Source organism: Beta vulgaris, chromosome 7, assembly GCF_026745355.1.
Source record: "Beta vulgaris subsp. vulgaris cultivar EL10 chromosome 7, EL10.2, whole genome shotgun sequence".
Taxonomy (NCBI): domain Eukaryota; kingdom Viridiplantae; phylum Streptophyta; class Magnoliopsida; order Caryophyllales; family Amaranthaceae; genus Beta; species Beta vulgaris.
The window spans coordinates 10,828,559-10,847,335 of NC_079208.1; the positions used below are offsets into that span (position 1 = coordinate 10,828,559).

Below are 18,777 nucleotides of genomic sequence, written 5' to 3' on the forward strand. Positions count from 1 at the left end.
GATTGGAAAAGTCCTCCTATATGAGATAGGATAGGTGTCTTGGCCCCTTGAAGAGTGAAAAATTGAAAATGCATGGCCGTGCTCAAATGGATCATTCGATGATCATTTGTTTGACAATTTGAACTCGGATTTCAAGGAATAATTTGAAAGCTAGTATGGATGATATAGAAATATGATCATACTATCAAATTAAGACATTAAGAGACTTGAGGAATAAAAACATTGCACACTCGTCTCGGACAAGTGGGAGATTGAAGGATTTATGTCCTCGACTTAAATGCAATTACTAATTATAATGGATCATATTATAGAGATAATAAGTTCGTTAATTGGGTCGTCTATACGTCTTGCTAGAGAAAGCTATAGAACTTCGGATTAGTAAATAAATAAACCCGAAGCCCAATGTAACGGATCCTACAAGGTCACACATTAAACTTGGATCAACAAAAGAAACCTAGAGCCCAAGAGGGCCCTAGGGTGGCCGGCCAAGAGAGGGAAAAGGAGAGAAATCTGACCTAAATACTTTATATATTTGGGTTAGGCAGAAAAGAAAATAATCAGTTTATTCTCTTATTATTTTATCTCTCCTATTCTCTCTCTTCAAAAAGTCACGTTATACTCCAAGAAAAAAAGAAGAAGTTTTCTTCCTTTCCAACTAGCATTGGTGGAGTGTTGCTCTGGGTTGGTGGACTAAGTAGAGGAATCACATCTGAGATTCTCAATCCGGGTTATTCAAGCTTTGTGGAAAACATGTTACAAAGGTTATTTCTAAACTTGTATGTGATCCTTAATTGTATATGCATGTGATCCTGATTTAAGTGCTTATGAATTTGATTCATGAAATTCCGCTTTATATATATATATTTTTTTTAATAAGGAAAGAAAACTTAAGCAGACCCCCTTCAATCAGGGGGCCAACCTAAAACATCCTTTCGGATGATAAGGGAAAAATCAACATCATAAGGAGGAAAGGAATATAAAAGGGAAGAGCAAGAGTGACCCCTATGAGCCATAAAATCCGCAGCTCGGTTAGCTTCCCTGAAAATATGGGCACACGAAAAGGAAGCAAACTGAGAAGCTTCTTCTCAACATCACACAAGATATTGCGAATCTCCCAGGCGTAGGCCAAGCTTTCAAACAGCATTAAAACCGAAGAGTTGTCCCCCTCAACTTGAAGATGAGAAATACCTTGCGCTAGAGCACCACGAATACCGATCCAGAGACCCCAAGCTTCAGCCTGAAGAATGGAAACCGAAGACCCCAACGCTTGGGCACCAGCTAACACAACATCCCCCTGCACATTCCGAATCACAAACCCACAAGCAGAATGACCGCTGCTAATACGGGAACCATCAAAATTTAGCTTAAAAAAATTTTCAGTCGGAGGGGACCAGAAGGACTTGGGACCATACCTCACTTTTGAACAACCCCGAGAAGAGGAAGAAGGATTAACCAGAGGGAAGGACCACTATCCACTGAACCAAACCAACTAGCCACAAACTTAGAAATAGCAAGAGCTGCCTATGAGAGATAGCTTCAGCACGAAATATTAAGTTATTACGAAAATACCAAACAAACCACCACCTGATGGCAAGTCTCTCTACAACCAGGGAAGACAAGGAATTATGACAAAGCGAGAGAGCGTCTAAGAAAGAGGAAACACTAGACGAAAACAGGTGAGAAGGGAAAATCGGCCAACCATGAAGGTGATGAAGGATGGAAAATGTGTCAATAGTGAACGGACAAAGAAAGAAAAGATGGGAGATCGACTCAGAATGGAAATTACAGAACACACACTCCTGGGGAGTAAAAACATAGATTTTTTCCAGACGAGACTTAGTAGGAATACCATCATTACACGCCTTCCAAAGGAAGTTACGGACCTTGAGAGGGACATTGAGCTTCCAAATCCAGGAAAAAGAAACTTTAGGAACATCACTCCCAACCAACCCTTGAACTAGAAGAGCACCTGATTTAACCGAGTATTCACCATCTGACGAGAGACCCCAGACTAATTCATCTTCCTGAGCTTCAGAAGGGAGAAATAACTCAGCTACTTGGGAGACCAAATGAGAAGGAAGAAAACAGGCTAGTTTAGCTATATTCCATATACTCCTTTGGGAAATGAAGTCGCTCACCGTCATGTGAAAAGAACCACTAACAGGGCTAACCAGGTCTGCAATTGGGTGTTGAAAAACCCAATTATCATACCAGAAATTAATTTTAATGCCATTGCCAACTTGCCAACGCAGACCTTTCCGAAACAAAGGGCGAAGACTCATGAGGCGCTTCCACTGCCAAGAAGCCAAAACCGATGGCTTGTGAGACAGCAGAAAGCTATTTTTCACATATTTTTTATGAACCAGCTTCACCCAAAAACTATTATTATCCTTAAGCAGCTTCCAGAGAAGTTTGAGCTGAAGAGCGATGTTATTAACTTCCGCCTTTCGAAGGCCAATGCCACCAAAGCACTTTGGCTTACAAATCCTATCCCATCCAATGAGATTTGGCGAGGCACTCAAACTATCCTTATTCCAGAAAAAATTTCGATAAGATTTATCCAACGAGGTAAGGATAGGTTTTGGGAGGAGGAAGCTCTGCATTAAATAATTGGCCTTGGTGGCAAGATTGGCTTGAATTAAACCGACCGACCAGCTTGAGAAGAGAGTTAGCTTTCCATTTAGGAAGTTGATTTGTCACTTTTACGATACGCTTCCGAAAGTCTCTTTGGTCACCCTAGAAGAAAAAATAGGGCATCCTAAATATTCTCCCAGATCATTAACTTCTTCCATACCCAAAATTTGAGAGAATAAAATTTTGGATGCCGAATCAACATTATTAGAAACTTGAAAAGACGATTTATGATAATTAACTAGCTGGCCAGACATAGCACAATATTTGTCCAATATAGAACGAATAAGAGATCAGCTTTCATTAGAAGCCTTAGCAAAAATCATGGTGTCATCAGCAAAGGTTAGGAAAGGGATCCGCATTCCAGATTTCCCAACATGGACACCCACTAATTTACTTGATCGGAGGAGGCTTGCGCAACTGACGAGCTAGAAGTTCCGCCAAGGAATAAACAAGTACGGGGAAGAGGATCCCCTTGTCTGATCCCTCTTGACGACTGGAAAGAGTCACCCGGGATTCCTTAACAAGAACTGAGAAAGAAGCTGTAGAGATACACTCGAAACCAAGCCACCCACTTCTCCGAAAATCCTAATTTGCGAAGCATAGTAAGAACAAAAGGCCATTCAAGTCTATCATAGGCTTTCTCTATATCTAGCTTAATAGCTAACCAGCCCGATTTCCCCCCCTTCCGCCGGAAAGAGTGAAAAACCTCATGAGCTAACAAAATATTATCTTGAATAAACCGTTCAGGCACAAAAGCACCTTGAAGAGGATGAATCAACTTCCCCATGACTACCTTAAGCCTACGAGTAAGGACTTTGGAGATAACTTTGTAAATAGTTGAGCACAAGCTAATGGGTTTGAAATGATTGGCCGAGGTAGGATTGTCAATTTTAGGAATTAATGCCAAAAAAGTATGATTAACTTCCTTAAGAAGTTTACCTGAATGGAAAAAAGCTTGAACGGCACGAATGACTGAATTACCAACAAGCGTCCAATACTTTTGGAAAAAACCCGGAGGGAACCCATCAGGCCCGAGGGATTTATCCGGAGCTAAATCAAAGGTAGTGCACTTAATCTCCTCCCCTGATGGAGGAGCACAAAGGAAGAGATTATCCTCCTCCGAAATGAGTGGCGAAATAAGACTAAAATCCGACTGGACATCGAAGGAACAAGCTGGATTAGAGAGAAAGCGTTGAGCAAATTCGTGGGTGACAGGTCGAGAGATCGCAATGGGAGTCGTCAAAGAAATGTTGTCTTGGGAGACAAATTCCGAGATCTGGTTACGATTACGCCTTATAGATGCATGAGCATGGTAATAACTAGTGTTTAGCATCCCCTTGAGTAAGTAAGTACTTACTTTTTTGTTTCCAAAATTCATGGTTAAAGGCCAAAAGTTTACTGCGTTTAAGTAATAGCAAATCTTGTTTTTTAAGTAATTGAATATTAAGCTGGTCATTAAGAAGAGCTGATTGAATATCCGCTAACTTTCGGTCTAAGGTACGAATTTGCCGAGATGAATTACCGAATTGAGTAAGGTTCCACTTTTTAGAATTTGTCTTTAATAGTTTGCACTTATTACTAATCTAAACATGTGAGATCCTTCAAAATGAGAACACCACGATTTCTTACAATATTATCATAGTCCTTTCGGGAACACCATAATTTATCAAATCTAAATGGAAAAGCCTTAGCGCATTTTAAGCAATCAAATTCAAGTGAGACATAGCAATGATCTGAAGAGGTGAAATTATGGTGACGAACTCTAGCTTGTGGGAATTGTGCCAACCAAGGAATGCTCGCAGTTGCTCTATCTAATCGTTCATAAATATCATTCTCCCCCCCTTCCTTTTTTCGCCAAGTAAATCGGGCTCCAAGGAAAGGAATTCCAGCACATTGGGCTTGAGAAAAGAAGGAAGATAAAATCAAGGTTCTTGAAGACGAAAATCTAGCCCCCCCTAATTTATCTTGAGCACACCCTATTTCATTAAAGTCGCCCAAAACGACAAAAGGATGGTAAGGATTTATGTACAAATAAAGTTCTTGCCAAAATTCACCTTTTTGGTCCTGTCTAGCAGGAGCATAAATAAATATGATAGCAAAGTTAAAAGCATGCGAGAGAGATAGATAGTTACAAACCATAAACCGAGTAGACTTTAAAATAACTGATAAACGAAATGGATTAAGATTACAATCTTTCCAAAAGAGCCAAATTCCCCCCGCAAAACCTTGCGTTGGAATAAAATCAAAATGGTGAAACCCAACTTGGGCAGTGCTACTAGAGGGAGGGGATTGAGTCTTGACTTCACATAGCATCATCACACTTATACGAGAACTTCTACAAAAGTCCTTCACCTCTGGTAGCGCATTTTTTCGACTACCACCACGAATGTTCCAAAAAGCAATTGACATAATTAATTATTACAAACTAACATAGACAGGGGGGAGGGGCTGCAGATTAGTTTCTTTTCCTCTTCAGGGCGGAGGAAGCATCATCACACTCCATGTCTTCATCCCTTCGCCTCATGAACCAGACTGAGAAGAGAGAATAACAGGGCGAGAGGGGTCCACCCCCATCTGCTCAATATGACGCACAATAGAGCTATCAAAGTGAAGAGAGTGGAATGAGCTTTCAGCAAAGCCATCCAACTCCCCTAAATTATTAGCAGTAGCATTATCTAGCAGGTAGGTGTTATCACCATGATCATCAGAGAGAGGAGAACTATCAGGCAAATGCCCCTCCACCTGGGGAATCAACCTAGACAAAAGGTGTCTCCACATTAGGAGGAGGAAGCACTGGCTGGATAGCAGGAGAGCACAGAGGAGAGAGCCCCTCGCCCGCTACTACAATCTTTTACAACCTGTCATATGACGAAGAGGGACAAGAGGAGCCAGAATAGTTGCCTCATCATCAGAGGAGTCATCAGAAATAACTGGGTGGGCCAAAACAAGCTTACCTTTACCTTTTCCATACACAGGGAGAGGGGGAATAGCAGCAGCTGCTTTAGGCAAACAGGAAGATTCTTCAAACACAATTCCTCTCCCAGCGGGAGTAGGAAGCAAACCAGCAGAACCAAACTTAGAACCAGACTTAGCACCAACAGAAGGAGTAGTAGCGGCTTTAAAAACATGTTTGGAGTTTGCATGGACCACTCTTGCTTGCTCAGCAGTGGAGCCATGCAGTTCTTGCCCATTAGCCTTAGCCAAAGACATAACAAGCTCTTTTTGTTTAGGGTTCTTCAAAAGTTGCACAGTGATCTCTTTTTTAGGGGTATGTAACAGAGGACATACATCAATAACATGAGCTATCTCACCACAAAATGAACAACCCACAGAAAAATCTTCATAGTAAATGACATAGCCATGAACCAAATCACCAACACGACACACTTCAGCAAATTCTAACAGCGGGGCTTGGATATTAACACGCACACAAGCACGGGCAAAACGGATTTTGTTCCTTAATAAAGAGCTTTGATCAAGTTTTATAAGGGCCCCAAAATCATTAGCAGCAAGTAAATTGGCCATAGAATCAAAATTTAACAACTCAGTAGGGAGACGAGGGATCCTTACCCATAAGTCAACCCATTGAATTTCTTCAATGTATGGGTCAAAAGAGGGCTTCCAAGGTTGAAGGACCAAGAGGTCACCTTGGATATGCCAGGGGCGAAGAGACCAGACCAATGCCAGATCCTGAGGATTAGCAAATCTGAGGAGAATCCAGCCATTACCCATCTCAAGGTGATCAACATCACCTTTCACAAATTTCCAGTCAGATATTGTACGAGCCTTTATAGTTCGAATATCAAGGGGTGCAGATAGCATTTTGCCAAATAAACAGGAGCGAGAGAGCTCAGCAATATCTTGTTTGACCTGGGGTAGGTCATCCAAAATAAGAGACTCTGGGAAAACAGGAGGGGGAGGGGGGTCCAAACTAGACACAGGGCCAGTAGTGTCTTGAGAAGGGAATGAAGAAGAGGGGATAGTAGAAGGAGGAGTAGCCTCAGAACTAAGACCAAGAACCTCAGAATCAGCAGAAATAACAATAGGGTTAGGGTTATTTAATAGCACCTCTTTGAAGGAAGGAGGTGAAGCCATATTAATTGCTAACAACCAAAAACAGATGAAAATTCTTAACACAGAGAGATACGAGGAGAATAAAGAACTGTAAGAATGAGATAATTGAAAAGATCTTACCAACCAATGCCTTTTATAGCCAAAAATCCAAACCTGGGAGGATAAGAGGGCACCACAAAGGAAGCCAGCTATCTCAATGAGCCTGACCATCGCATTTAATGCAATGGTAGAAGTATCCGAAGAAGAGCTAGTCCAGATCAGAGGGAAAACCTTTGGCCTTCCAATTTCAGACACAACTTTCGAACCAAAGAAAGAAGAATTAACTCCACTGCAGCACACAACCACTGACAAACCATAAGAACACTCATGCGCAATTAATGCAAAAACCCAAAAAACCCTAATTAAACGCTTTCTTTTAAACTTAAATTGAAGAAAATTGAATCCCTCAAACCAAATCGAAGCGTTTTGGGAGGCTCGAGAAAGGAGAGAGAAGGAAAAAGCACTCCAAATGAGCACTTTAACTAACTGGAAGTTAAATTGCAATGATTTCAAAGAGAAATATTTCTGAAATCGATTTGGGGAAAATTTTGGGGAAAGTGAAAGGACGCAATTAATAGCCGCCCAACAGTGAGAAGCTATCAGAAAACACCTATAGCTTAGCCAACTACTTCCATAAGAGACAATGATTAGGAGGAATTCGAAAAGACAAGACGAAACGGAGGGGAAGAGAGGGTTGCGAAAAGGGGGGTTTTTTCTAGGGTTTTCTGGGGAGAATTCTCTTTCTCTCTCTAACATCTTTTTTTTCTTTTGCTTGTATTATGAAATTCCGCTTTATAGTATTTATAGACTCCTACATATAAATATTTGAAGAAAGAGAAAATGAAACAATTATGAAAGAGAAATTGGAAAGGTAAGGATATTTAAATAAAGAGAAAGACAAAATAGTAGAAGTTGTAAATTTGTAAACACTACAACTTACACAACATTTATTAGATAAATGCTAATTAGTATGCACCGGGTTCATACGATTTTTTTTACGTTATATAATTATGTTAGATCCCTTTTTGTTTCATTTATTTGCTCCAATTGTTAATTAGTATGTACTCTGGTTAATTAGTTGAGTTTTGCTGATTGTTAGATTATTTCCATACTTGTCCTGCCGCCTGCGATAGACTATGCGATTCATGTTCGTTCGACACTCGACATGGGCTTTTTACCACTTTCAAAGTATAGCTTTCTTCCATCAAAGACGGGCAAAATGGCAACCCGTATTTCATATAGTACCATTGTTGACCTTAACAACAAAGATATATATTCAACTCCTTTTATACAAGATTATTATGATGATAGAGAACACAATCTGCCTAAGTATGAAGATACAATCTTACTTACTAAAAGGATATTGAATCTTTCCTTACGAAGAAAAATTGATGGTGCAAAGAAGATTTTTGATGGGATGTTATGTAAAGATATAGTTGCTTGGAATGCCATGATACGAGGTTTCATGGAAAATCACATGATTAACCATGCATGACAACTGTTCGACGAAATGCCTGAAAGAAACAATGTTTCTTGGAATACTATGATAATAGGATATAGTAGAGAAAACATGATCCACATTGCGTTGAAGCTTTTCATTTGTATGGCGGGCAAAGATGCTTTCAGTTGGACAGCAATTATTACTGGACTTTGTATGGGTTCCCTTATTAGTGATGCTTGGCGTTTGTTTAAGGAGATGCCTCAGCGGAATGCGGTTTCATGGGCTGCAGTCATGTCTGGTTTTCAGCACAACGGGCTTGCAGCTGAAAGTTTGAGTTTGTTTAAGGAAATGTTGACAGCTGGTGTTGTACCAAACTCGCACTCGTTCACTACTGCTTTGGCTGCTTCAGCTGATTTAGCAATGCTGTCAATGAGCAAACAACTTTACTTGCAACTTTTCAAAAGAGGGTATGAGGGGAACTCTCATATTGGAAATGCAGTTCTGTCGACGTTCATGAAATGTGGGAGTAGTGATGATGCGATGTGTGTTTTCGAGGGTTTGCCTCATCGTAATCTTGTTAGTTGGAACTGTATGATTGCTGGTTATGCTCAACATTGTAATGGTTTGAGGGCAATCACAACATTCCATCAGATGCAGTACAATCATGTTTTTCCTGACCGTATAACCTTCTTGGGGGTTCTTCAGAGTTGCTGCTTCTGTGGTTTTGTTAGAGAAGGAAAGGAATATTTTCAAATTATGGAGAAAGATTATGGAATAATTCCCAGGCCTGAGCATTATGCCTGTTTGACTGATCTTTTCGCGCGTGCTGGGCTATTAGAAGACGCGTATCAGGTTGTCATGGAAATGCCCTTTGAACCTACACTTGTCTTTTGGCGATCAATTCTGAATGGATGTAGGATATGGAGACGTTATGAGCTGGGTGTTTATGCAGCTCATCAGCTTTCGAGACTTGAGTCTACTGAATCAAGGCCTTCTTCCGAGGTTGTGAATGGTCATGACTCTTGCAGATTGGATGCTGTCTCATTCTCTAGGAGAGAAACAAAGGGGCCAGGAACAAGAAAAGAGATGGGTTGTAGTTGGGTCGACATTAAGGGGAGGACATATCTGTTTACCTCTCGAGATGAAACTCATTTGGATACATGTGACATTTATCAGATGATAAACTTGTTGTTCCATGACATTTTGAAGCATAACAGAGTTTGTATTTATGGGCCGATTTATAACGAATACTGAAGTCTATTTGCACAATCCGAGCCTTATCTAATTCCTAACAAGATGCTCTTTAAGCTTCACTGTACAGATTTGAGGGATTCCTAAAACCTAGACATATTAATAGCTACTCAAAATATTAACAACTATCAGTCTACTCTGAGTCAGCTACCACAACAATTACTTTTGCTAACTATAAACTAAATTCTATTCTATCAAATTTAGGCTATGTTCAGTTCACCTTATTTTTGCTTATTTCAGATCTTATCAGATCAGATCAGATCAGACCAAAAAAAATAAGTTCAGATCAGATCAGTTCAGATCATGCTTATATTTAAAAATCATTATATCTTTCATTACATATTAGTAAAAATTATAATAATTGAATATTAATAAAGTACTCATTGAGACGAATCAAACAAGACCCCACATGACTATATTTTTTTTCTTATATATTGAGCAAAATCTAAAAGATAAGATCTTGTAATCAGAAAAAATAAGTTCAGATCAGATCAGATCAGAAAAAATAAGTTCAGATCAGATCAGATCAGATAAGTTCAGATCAGAAAATTTCAGGTGAACTAAACATAGCCTTACATACTTAGTTTCATTTTAACTAGTATTTTGGTTTGGTCAGATTGCTAGCACAACTTCACTTAAAAGGGTAGTGTCATACACCCTTAATTATTAGTCTACTTTGCAAACAATTGTAATACTATTCTTAACTATTAACAACATTCGTAATACTTGACTTAGGCTAAAAGAATCTGTAGTACATATTGGTGCAATATTAATTAAGCTAACATATAAAATGGAGGAATTTATATCAATATCTATATCTATGTATATTATTATAATTGCTTGGGTAAGTGTTATAGTCCACCATGTGTCAACCCCCCTCTCAAGTGCTAACATGGCTAGCATTTCCACCACATAACACTTCTCTCATGCAAATGTTCTTACCTTATACATCCTCAGTTTATAAATAGTTGCACCATTTCATATTTTCGCGTTTGCCAATGCATTATTTCAAACATTCATATCTCTTATTATCAATAAGTAAAAATTATAAAAAGTTGATATTAGAATAATATACATTGAGATGTATCTAACAAGATCTCATATGACTACGTTTTTTCCTAAACTATAAATCACCAAAGACGATCAAAGTGCAAGATGTGAACAGTAAACACTGTAGGTGCAATTATTTCTAAACAGAGGAAGTATTTAAGAACAAAATTCATAACTTTGTGTAGAAAATAAGGATCTCCTACTAGTGAGCTACATATCAACATTACAAGTATTCTAAAACAGCTATATTTATTGAGAGACTGATACCGTTTTGTATGCATGACAATCCCAAAACGTGACTAACTCCTATATTCTAACTTTGATCAGATGATGGCTTTGTGAGTTAAGCATAGGGCCCATCTCCCGAGTCCATCAACAATGCCAAGGGGAAGGGCAATATTTCTTTTTGTTGTTCGTCGATTCGGTGAAGCAATGTTTGCATCTTCTACAACTACAAGAACAAGTCCTGGATAATTTATATGCTAACTTATATTATTATAAAAAATCATTCGTGACAAATACATTTTTCATAGTAGAAAACTAGTTTTGAAACCCGTGTGTTACACGAGTTATTGTTTATTTTATTTTTGCAATTTTTTTGTTAACATTGTTGATTTTTTTGTTGCTGTAAATTGAGATTGTCCAGCACAATTGTTATTGTTTCGGCTAAGAAACTAGTCAAAAGAGTAATGTGTTTAAGGTGAGAGTCAAATCTCGAGTAAGGTTACAATCCCGAGTTTGGTCACTGCCGATCCTACAAAACAAGGAAAAACTAGCCCGGGGGTGTTCCGGGAAAAGCCCCTCCGACGTTCAAGTCAGTGATGGGTTAGAGAGAGAAAGTAAGCAAGTCTAGAGAGAGATTCTCTGGTTTAGTTAGGTGAGAATATAATACATGTTCATTGATGAGACTGTTGGTATTTAAAGTGTTGGGAACCCCCCAGACAAGAAACCCTTTTGGGGAGCATCCCAATCCCGAGGAAAGTTGTCACCTTTTTATGGTAAAGCAGTTTTACTTGTGAAAAGCTGATGAGCCTTTTTGGGGCCTAGGGCCTAGTCCTTGGGAGAGGTGCCTTCTAATACTTATTGGGCCCAGCACCTGGTCCAATTAATTAGCCCCATGCCAAGTAATCGGAGCCGGTCCCTTGATCCAGGACACGGTTGGTTGGCGGAAGTTGAAGGTATCTCAAGCTTCACCCTTGGGCCATAATCCTGACTTGGCCTGGGCTTTGTAATAAATCTGTCATGTAGTCAGCGTGGGCCTCGATTCGAATCCTGACCCGAGAGTATCGTACCCTGACTTGGTTTGGGTAATGGGAAGGGCTCTCAAGCCAGACCTCTAGAGAGTATGGGGTTCACAATGACGACCTCGACAACCCTTGCGGTAGGCCTCTGTAGCCCCGACCCGAGAGGGTTTGGAACTTAGGTAGCGATCCCGATAGCATCAAGGGTGCACTTTCATTGTCCCTACCCCGAGAGGGTTTTATCGATTTCATGTGGCGATCCCGACCACACATGTAACAGCCCTCCCTAGTTAGCAGCTTATTTATGACTAACTCTAACTCATTAAATGAATAAGCTACTAATTAGAGATGCTGTTAGTACAGATTCCTAACCTCCCCCTGCCCTTGGAAGGTTAAGGACGTGCATATATCTGAGCATAGTTTATGAAAATCCACTTAAAATACTTAATTATTACATCGTAGTCTAAGTAATTAAAAGTGGAGTCCAAAAATATAAGTTACATCCCATAATTAATTTATACAGTAACATCACGCAGCAGCAAAACATATATCACGAACTTTCCAAATAAAGTTTATCTTTGACCTTCAGCTTATTCCTGCAAAACAACTGAATCTGCCCCACCAGGACAGGTTCAAAGGAACAAAACAGTCAGCTACGCTGGTACACAAGTCCCACTATTTTCAAATATTAAGGTGGCGGAAATTAGACTTTAATGTTTGAATAGCATCATAATCCATGAATCTCGATATTTCTTTGCTATAAAATATTATAATACTCCTCCTTCGTAATTAGGTAGCATAATAGTAATCATACATCATAACAAATAACTTTAAAAAAAAAACAATACTTATACTTTTCCAAAACTCACTTAAATGTGTCGATACAAAACTCAAAATACTTTCAATTAGGGAAGGAACACTAAATGGAACTTTTGAGGGACGTCTCCCTACTTTTATTTACTTCTGCTTGCAAGACTTTCTAGGTCATGACCCTATATAACAGAGCAATCCCCGCTCCGGAGCAATACCCGCTCTAATAACTTAAAGAGCAAACCCGTCTACAATTATTGTTCATCACTGCCAATGCAGTTACTTCCCTTAAAAATAGCTTTTAACTTATAACTTAATTATATTCAAAACTTATTTGCCAATACTTGATCAACCAACTTAATAATCAACTTAGCTTAGTTATCAAAACAAGTTTCGAAAACGCAATTGCTATGTCAAGTTCCGCTATATTTGGAATGATGACTTAACAATCATGAATCGAAAGGATGTGATAGTTAAATAAGGTGATTAAAGGATGGTTTAGCAAGATAGGACAGTAGGTGAAAGGTTTATAAGTACTCTTATCATAAGAAAGATTACTTCACACAAATAGAACATAGGTCCATTAGATGGTTCTCGGTTTGGTGTATTAACAATGGTCTAGGCGATGAATTAAAGGACTAGTTGGTTTAGCCAAGGTTTAGGATTCTCACTTCATATATAGGTACATACAGTAGGGATTCATCAAAAGAAACACATCGAAAGTTGAAAACGCAAAGGTTTACAAGTCCAAAGTTGTTACGCGAATAGTTGAGTTTTTAGGTGTAGTTTTCTTCTCAAAAGAGGTTAGATTTAATCTACGAAAAAGATAGTGTTACAAGGTCATTAAGCAGCAATATAAGTGTATTTACAGTAGGTTATCATGTAAAGGTAACAACAACGGAAGCACTGAATACCATAACACAATCGAAACAGAAACACGGTTTAATCAGTTTTTTAAGAGGAACTTGACATGCAATGGTTTTTGATTCGAAATCATCAATCCTAAAATATAATTAACATATTGAAATCACTTACTTATAACTCATTACCAATACAGTAAGTTCTCCATATAAAAACACACATTCGTAGCTCAAAAATTTCCATAAACAAGCTTTAAGACAAAAATTGAGAAAATCAGCTTTAACGGTGGTTCTTGTGTACCTTAATTTGGTGTTTAGGAAATTAACCCTTGCTTAGCAACTCGTACTACTCCTCCAGCAACTCCTTAAGATCTTAATAAACACATTCATCACCTTAAAGTTAATAATAAACCCAAAGAAATCAAATTTAAAACCGATATACCTCATGCATGCTGAAAATCAGCCATATCTCACCTTCCTTAGTTTTTCTTTGGCTTACAATGTTGAAACCTCAAAACTAACGTCTACCCAGTATGAACAACACCTTGAAGAATCTAGGGAAGTGCTTGCATGTGAAAAATCAGAGCAAAGAAGAGAGGCCAAAAGCTTGCTGTTGGACGCCAGAAATGGCGTGAAGAAAGAGAGAGAAAAGAAGAGATGTTCTTGTGGTTGTTTGTGAATTGATTTTGATGATACTGAATGAGAGTCTTCCCATCTCATATATGCAGAATGGGTAAGGGCAAACTTGTCATTTCCGATTTAGTAATAGGGGTAAAATCGTCCTTTCACTTACTTATGCACTAATCAGATTTTTCTAAAGCTTCAACTTGGATTTTCTTCCTTAATTCCTACCTAATCCTTAATTATTCTTAGCTAAATTTCTCCAAAGTATACCACATATCTTAATGAAGGTATCTTAACCTAATCAACTCCTTAATCTTACTTCCTCGGCTAATACCTCGATATCTACTAACACAAATCCTATAATTCAGAGGCAATATTCAATGTACCTATCATAATTAACTTAATTATCACATAGCTCATGTTATTAGTTAGCTAATAAATACACGTTAGAAACAAATTCATATAACATTTATTTACACTTTTAAAATTCGGAGCGTATCAATTATAATTACTTAATCGTCATTAACTTAGTTAATTACGGATTATTGATTCTAATATTAGCTTAATAATTCAGGCTATTACAACACAACTCATGGGAGATAGCACCAAAGGTGCACATTCATTATCCCGGTCCCGAGAGGGTATTCCCGATTTCATGTGGCAATCCCAACCACGCCACTCATGGGCGACAGCACCAAAGGTGCACATTCATTATCCCGGTCCCGAGAGGGTTTTTTCAATTTCATCTGGCGATCCCGACCACACCAATGATGGGTAACCGACGCCCCGACCCCGAGCGCTCTGTGGGTGCACAATTCAGGTCACGAGGATTTTGGAAATCCAAGAGGCATAGACCCGTTCCTGATGATGTTGGGTAGACTCGAGGCCTAATGAGCCCCTTGGCTTGACCAAGTGGTGAGGATCCAACTCGGGGGCTAATGAGCCTTTTCCTTGGGATCCCGAGTTTGTATGGGATAGACTTAGCCATTTTTTAGCTGAGTATGAGCCTTTTGGATTGACCAAGGAGGGGTGCCTATCTCGGGGGCTAATGAGCCCTTCCCCTTGGGATCCCGAGTTGGTCATGAGTATCCTTAGCACTTTTTAAGCTAAGCATAGAGCCCCTTGGATTGATGAAGTATGCGGGTCCAACTCGTAGGCTAGTGAGCCCTTCTCTTGTGATCCCGAGTCGTAGACTCGAGGGCTAATGAGTCACTTGGCTTGACGAAGTGGTGAGGATCCAACTCAGGGGCTAATGAGCCTTTTCCTTGGGATCCCAAGTTAGTCCGAGATATACTTAGCTGTTTTTTTAGCTAAGTATGAGCCTTTTGGATTGACTAAGGAGTGGTGCCTATCTCGGGCGCTAATGAGCCCTTCCCATGGGGATCCCGAGTTGGTCATGAGTATCCTTAGCACTTTTTAAGCTAAGCGTAGAGCCCCTTGGATTGACCAAGTGATGAGGGTCCAACTTGGGGGCTAATGTGCCCTTCCCTTGTGATCCCGAGTTGGCTATCGATGGACTAAACTATGTTCTAGCTAAGTACGGAGCCTCTTGGATTAACCAAGTGATGAGGGCCCAACTCGGAGGCTAATGATGTTGGGGCCAGCCGATCTTCATGGTCCGGGGTGGTATTGTTTTCAGTGCCGGGCCAGTTATTAAGGTTGTGCGCGACGCCCCTTCGAACCAAAAAGGGTTCAGACGAACGTTTTATCATATCTACACGAGTGGTGACCGGGGGATCCCCATTTTCCCCCCGAGGATGAGCCTAGATTCCGGTTAAATCAGACAGTCCCGAGAATAGCGACGGGGGACTTAACTTATGTACCTTAGAATTGGCTGCCTTGCCGTCATGAGATTCGTAACGAGATGTTTTTGGCAGCTGTAGGCTTGAGCCGTACCTGTGATAAGGGTAATTTCCTTAGTCGAATGTGTAAGTTATTTCTTTAATGCTAAGTTTTTGACATCCCCTTTGTTTCAGCTCTTACCCGACACCGACTCGATCCTACCATGGCTGAGCGTTTCATTGATTGTGCTGACTTGGCTGCCAAGTTAATGGCCGAATTGGACGCAGAGACCATGTCCGTGCCCCCGCCTCCTAAGGTCGGCTCTTTTCTCTTGGAGCTAGCTCCATTGCACCCTGTCTAGTCCCGAGTGGATCGATTTGGGACCAACGTGCCCTTTACCTCTATCACGAGGCCTCAGAAATTGGCCAGGGTGAAGAGTGATGTCCAGACAATGTATACTGATGCCGACGATGAGGCCCTTCTGAGCTTGGGCCATGGGGAGGTCAATGATTTCTATGAGTCCTGGCTTGAGGCAGGCCTTTACCCGAGTCTATATTTTAATTCTTTCACACCTCAACACTATTGACACGTTTTAGCTCCCTTCTAGACCTCCATTCGCATGACTTCCGTTATCAACCGCCACTCTCAATATGAGGAGGGGATTTCGACACTTGCTAAGGAGGTTGAGAGCCTGAAAAAGCAAGTTGCGGATCACGAGGCTGAGAATCCTAAGCTCAATGGTGAGCTCGAGTCTCAGAAAGATACTTTTGAGAAGGCCTCTAAGGCTGTGAATGAGTATGACATGTTGAAGGCGAACAACAAGAAGATCCTCGAGGACCTCAACGCTGCTATTATCGAGAAAAATGCTAAGCATAAGGAGTTAGACAATCTATAAGTCAAGCTCTCGGATGCTGAAAAGAAAGTCAATAGCTTGACTTGTAAGCTCTAGAAGGCTTCTTCTCGAGAGTCGGCTCTTCAAGCGGGGCATAACCAATTCTTGGAGGGATGGAAGAGGTATCCCGAGGGGTTGACTTTTCTTGGCAAGATGGCCTCCCACTCTTACCGCATGACAGTGAGGGAGACCAAGGAACGTCTAAAAGGAATAGTCATTGGTCCCGTCTCTTCTCTGAATTGGAATGAGATCGAGGCTGAGTTTGACCTTCGCGTTGCCGAGGAGCAGAGGCAGGAGGTCGAGAAGAAGGTGGTTGCAAAGGCGGCAAAAAAGAAGGATGCGCCCTAAACCTCTACTTCCAAAGCCCATGAGGCCCCTATTCAGCCTGCTTTCAAGGAGCAACGAAACCCTCAAAGTCCAACCGCCCTTACTGCTACCCCGGGCCCTGCTGTTCGACTTGAAGAGGTTGAGCCCAAGGATCACTTGTCGGAGAAAAGTTCTGAAGATGAGGATGGTACGGGCAGTACCGACAGGTCCACCGACAAGGCTCTTGTTGCTTAGACTCTCTTCTCTTTATCTTTCTTGTATTTAGAGGGAGTTCTATTCCTCGAGGTCTTTTAAGCTGTATTTGAAACTTTTCTTTTAATGACATGTGTTCATTTTGCAAGAAATTGTCTCGTTTGACAATATTCGTTGCAACTAACAAGATTGATGATATTAGAAACCAACTCTTTCATTACTGATTGTAATAACGACAGTCTAATAAGGTACTGCTGATTGCCCCAAGTTGTGATGAATGATATAGGCCAATGGCTCAAGTGTGGCCAAGCTTACAAAACATCTCGCCAACTCTAATAGGGAGTCGTAGGCACCCCGAGTGGATTTACATGTTGAGCATAAACAATGGCTCAAGTGTGGCCAGGTTACAATATATCTGCTTAGTTGAAGTATTTCTTCAAATTGTCTGCGTTCCAAGGTCTGGCTAATGGGGTCCCCTTCGAGGATTCCAGTCGGTAGGTCCCTGGCTTGATCATCTCGGTGACGTTATATGGTCCATCCCATTTGGGCCCGAGCGTACCCTTCATACGTGTAAGTCCTATGGCCTTGACCTTTTTGACAACCCAGTCGCCCACATGGATGGGTCTTGCCTTTACCTTGAGGTTGAATTGCATGGTTACCCTTTGTATGTCACGGATGGATCTTAACAGGGCATTGCCTCTGGACTCGGGTAGGAGGTCAAGATTCACCCTCTTTTCCTCCTCGTTCCTGTCGTTTGCGTAAAATATCATCCTCGGAAAAGGTACGCCCACTTCCACTGTTAGGACAGCCTCGCTACTGTAGATTAGGTTGAAAGGCGAGTGCTTCATAGCTTCTTTCACAGTGGTTCTTGTTGACCAGAGGACTCCCAGGAGATCGTCAATCCAGGAACCCTTGGCCCCCTCTAGTGATTTTTTGATCCCGTTGAGCACTACTTTATTTGCAGCTTCTGCCTGACCATTCGTCTGCGGCCGAGAGACGGTAGAGAACCCAGTTTGGATCCCGAATCTAGAGCAATATTCCCGTGTTGGTCCACTGTTGAATTGCCTACCATTGTCCGAGATGAGTGTTCTCAGGATGCCAAAATGAGTAATGATGTTCTTCCATATGAAATTATGAACTTGCTTGTCGGTGAGGGAAGCGAGTGGTTCCGCCTCTACCCATTTGATGAAGCAATCGATGGCCACGAGCAGGAATCTCCTTTGCCCCGAGGCTGCAGGAAAGGGCCCTATCAGATCCATCCCCCATCTATCGAAAGGCAAGACGGCTTGTATTATCGTTAAGGGGCTCGTCGGGGCCCGAGGGATGTCACTGTGCGGCTGGCAGCTCGGGCATTTCTTTACCAATTCAGCAGCATCTGCTTTGAGGGTAGGCCAGTAGTACCCAACCCTCAGTGCTTTCCCGGCTATGGTCCTGGCCCCTTGATGACTGCTGCAGGCGCCCTCATGGATCTCCGGAAGGATGTAGTTTCCTTCGAAAGATGTAACACACTTCAGCAAGGGATGGGTGTATGACTTTTTGTATAAGTTTCCTTCATGCCAG

General features: G+C 40.9%; 2 protein-coding genes across 2 annotated transcripts; one reads left to right on the forward strand and one right to left on the reverse strand.

Annotated features, from left to right (window-relative positions):
• Positions 1-1,029: 1,029 nt before the first annotated feature.
• On the reverse strand, positions 1,030-4,012 carry LOC130589452 (uncharacterized). The gene is made up of 6 exons (XM_057390712.1): positions 3,341-4,012; positions 3,029-3,219; positions 1,884-2,523; positions 1,454-1,521; positions 1,151-1,334; positions 1,030-1,038 (listed from the first exon to the last, which is right to left on the reverse strand). The coding sequence occupies exons 1-6, from the start codon at positions 4,010-4,012 to the stop codon at positions 1,030-1,032; spliced, it is 1,764 nt and encodes a 587-aa protein (XP_057246695.1).
• A 4,245-nt stretch (positions 4,013-8,257) lies between these two features.
• LOC104898739 (pentatricopeptide repeat-containing protein At4g02750) lies at positions 8,258-9,442 on the forward strand. The gene has a single exon (XM_010685841.1). The coding sequence runs from the start codon at positions 8,258-8,260 to the stop codon at positions 9,440-9,442; it is 1,185 nt and encodes a 394-aa protein (XP_010684143.1).
• Positions 9,443-18,777: the final 9,335 nt, after the last annotated feature.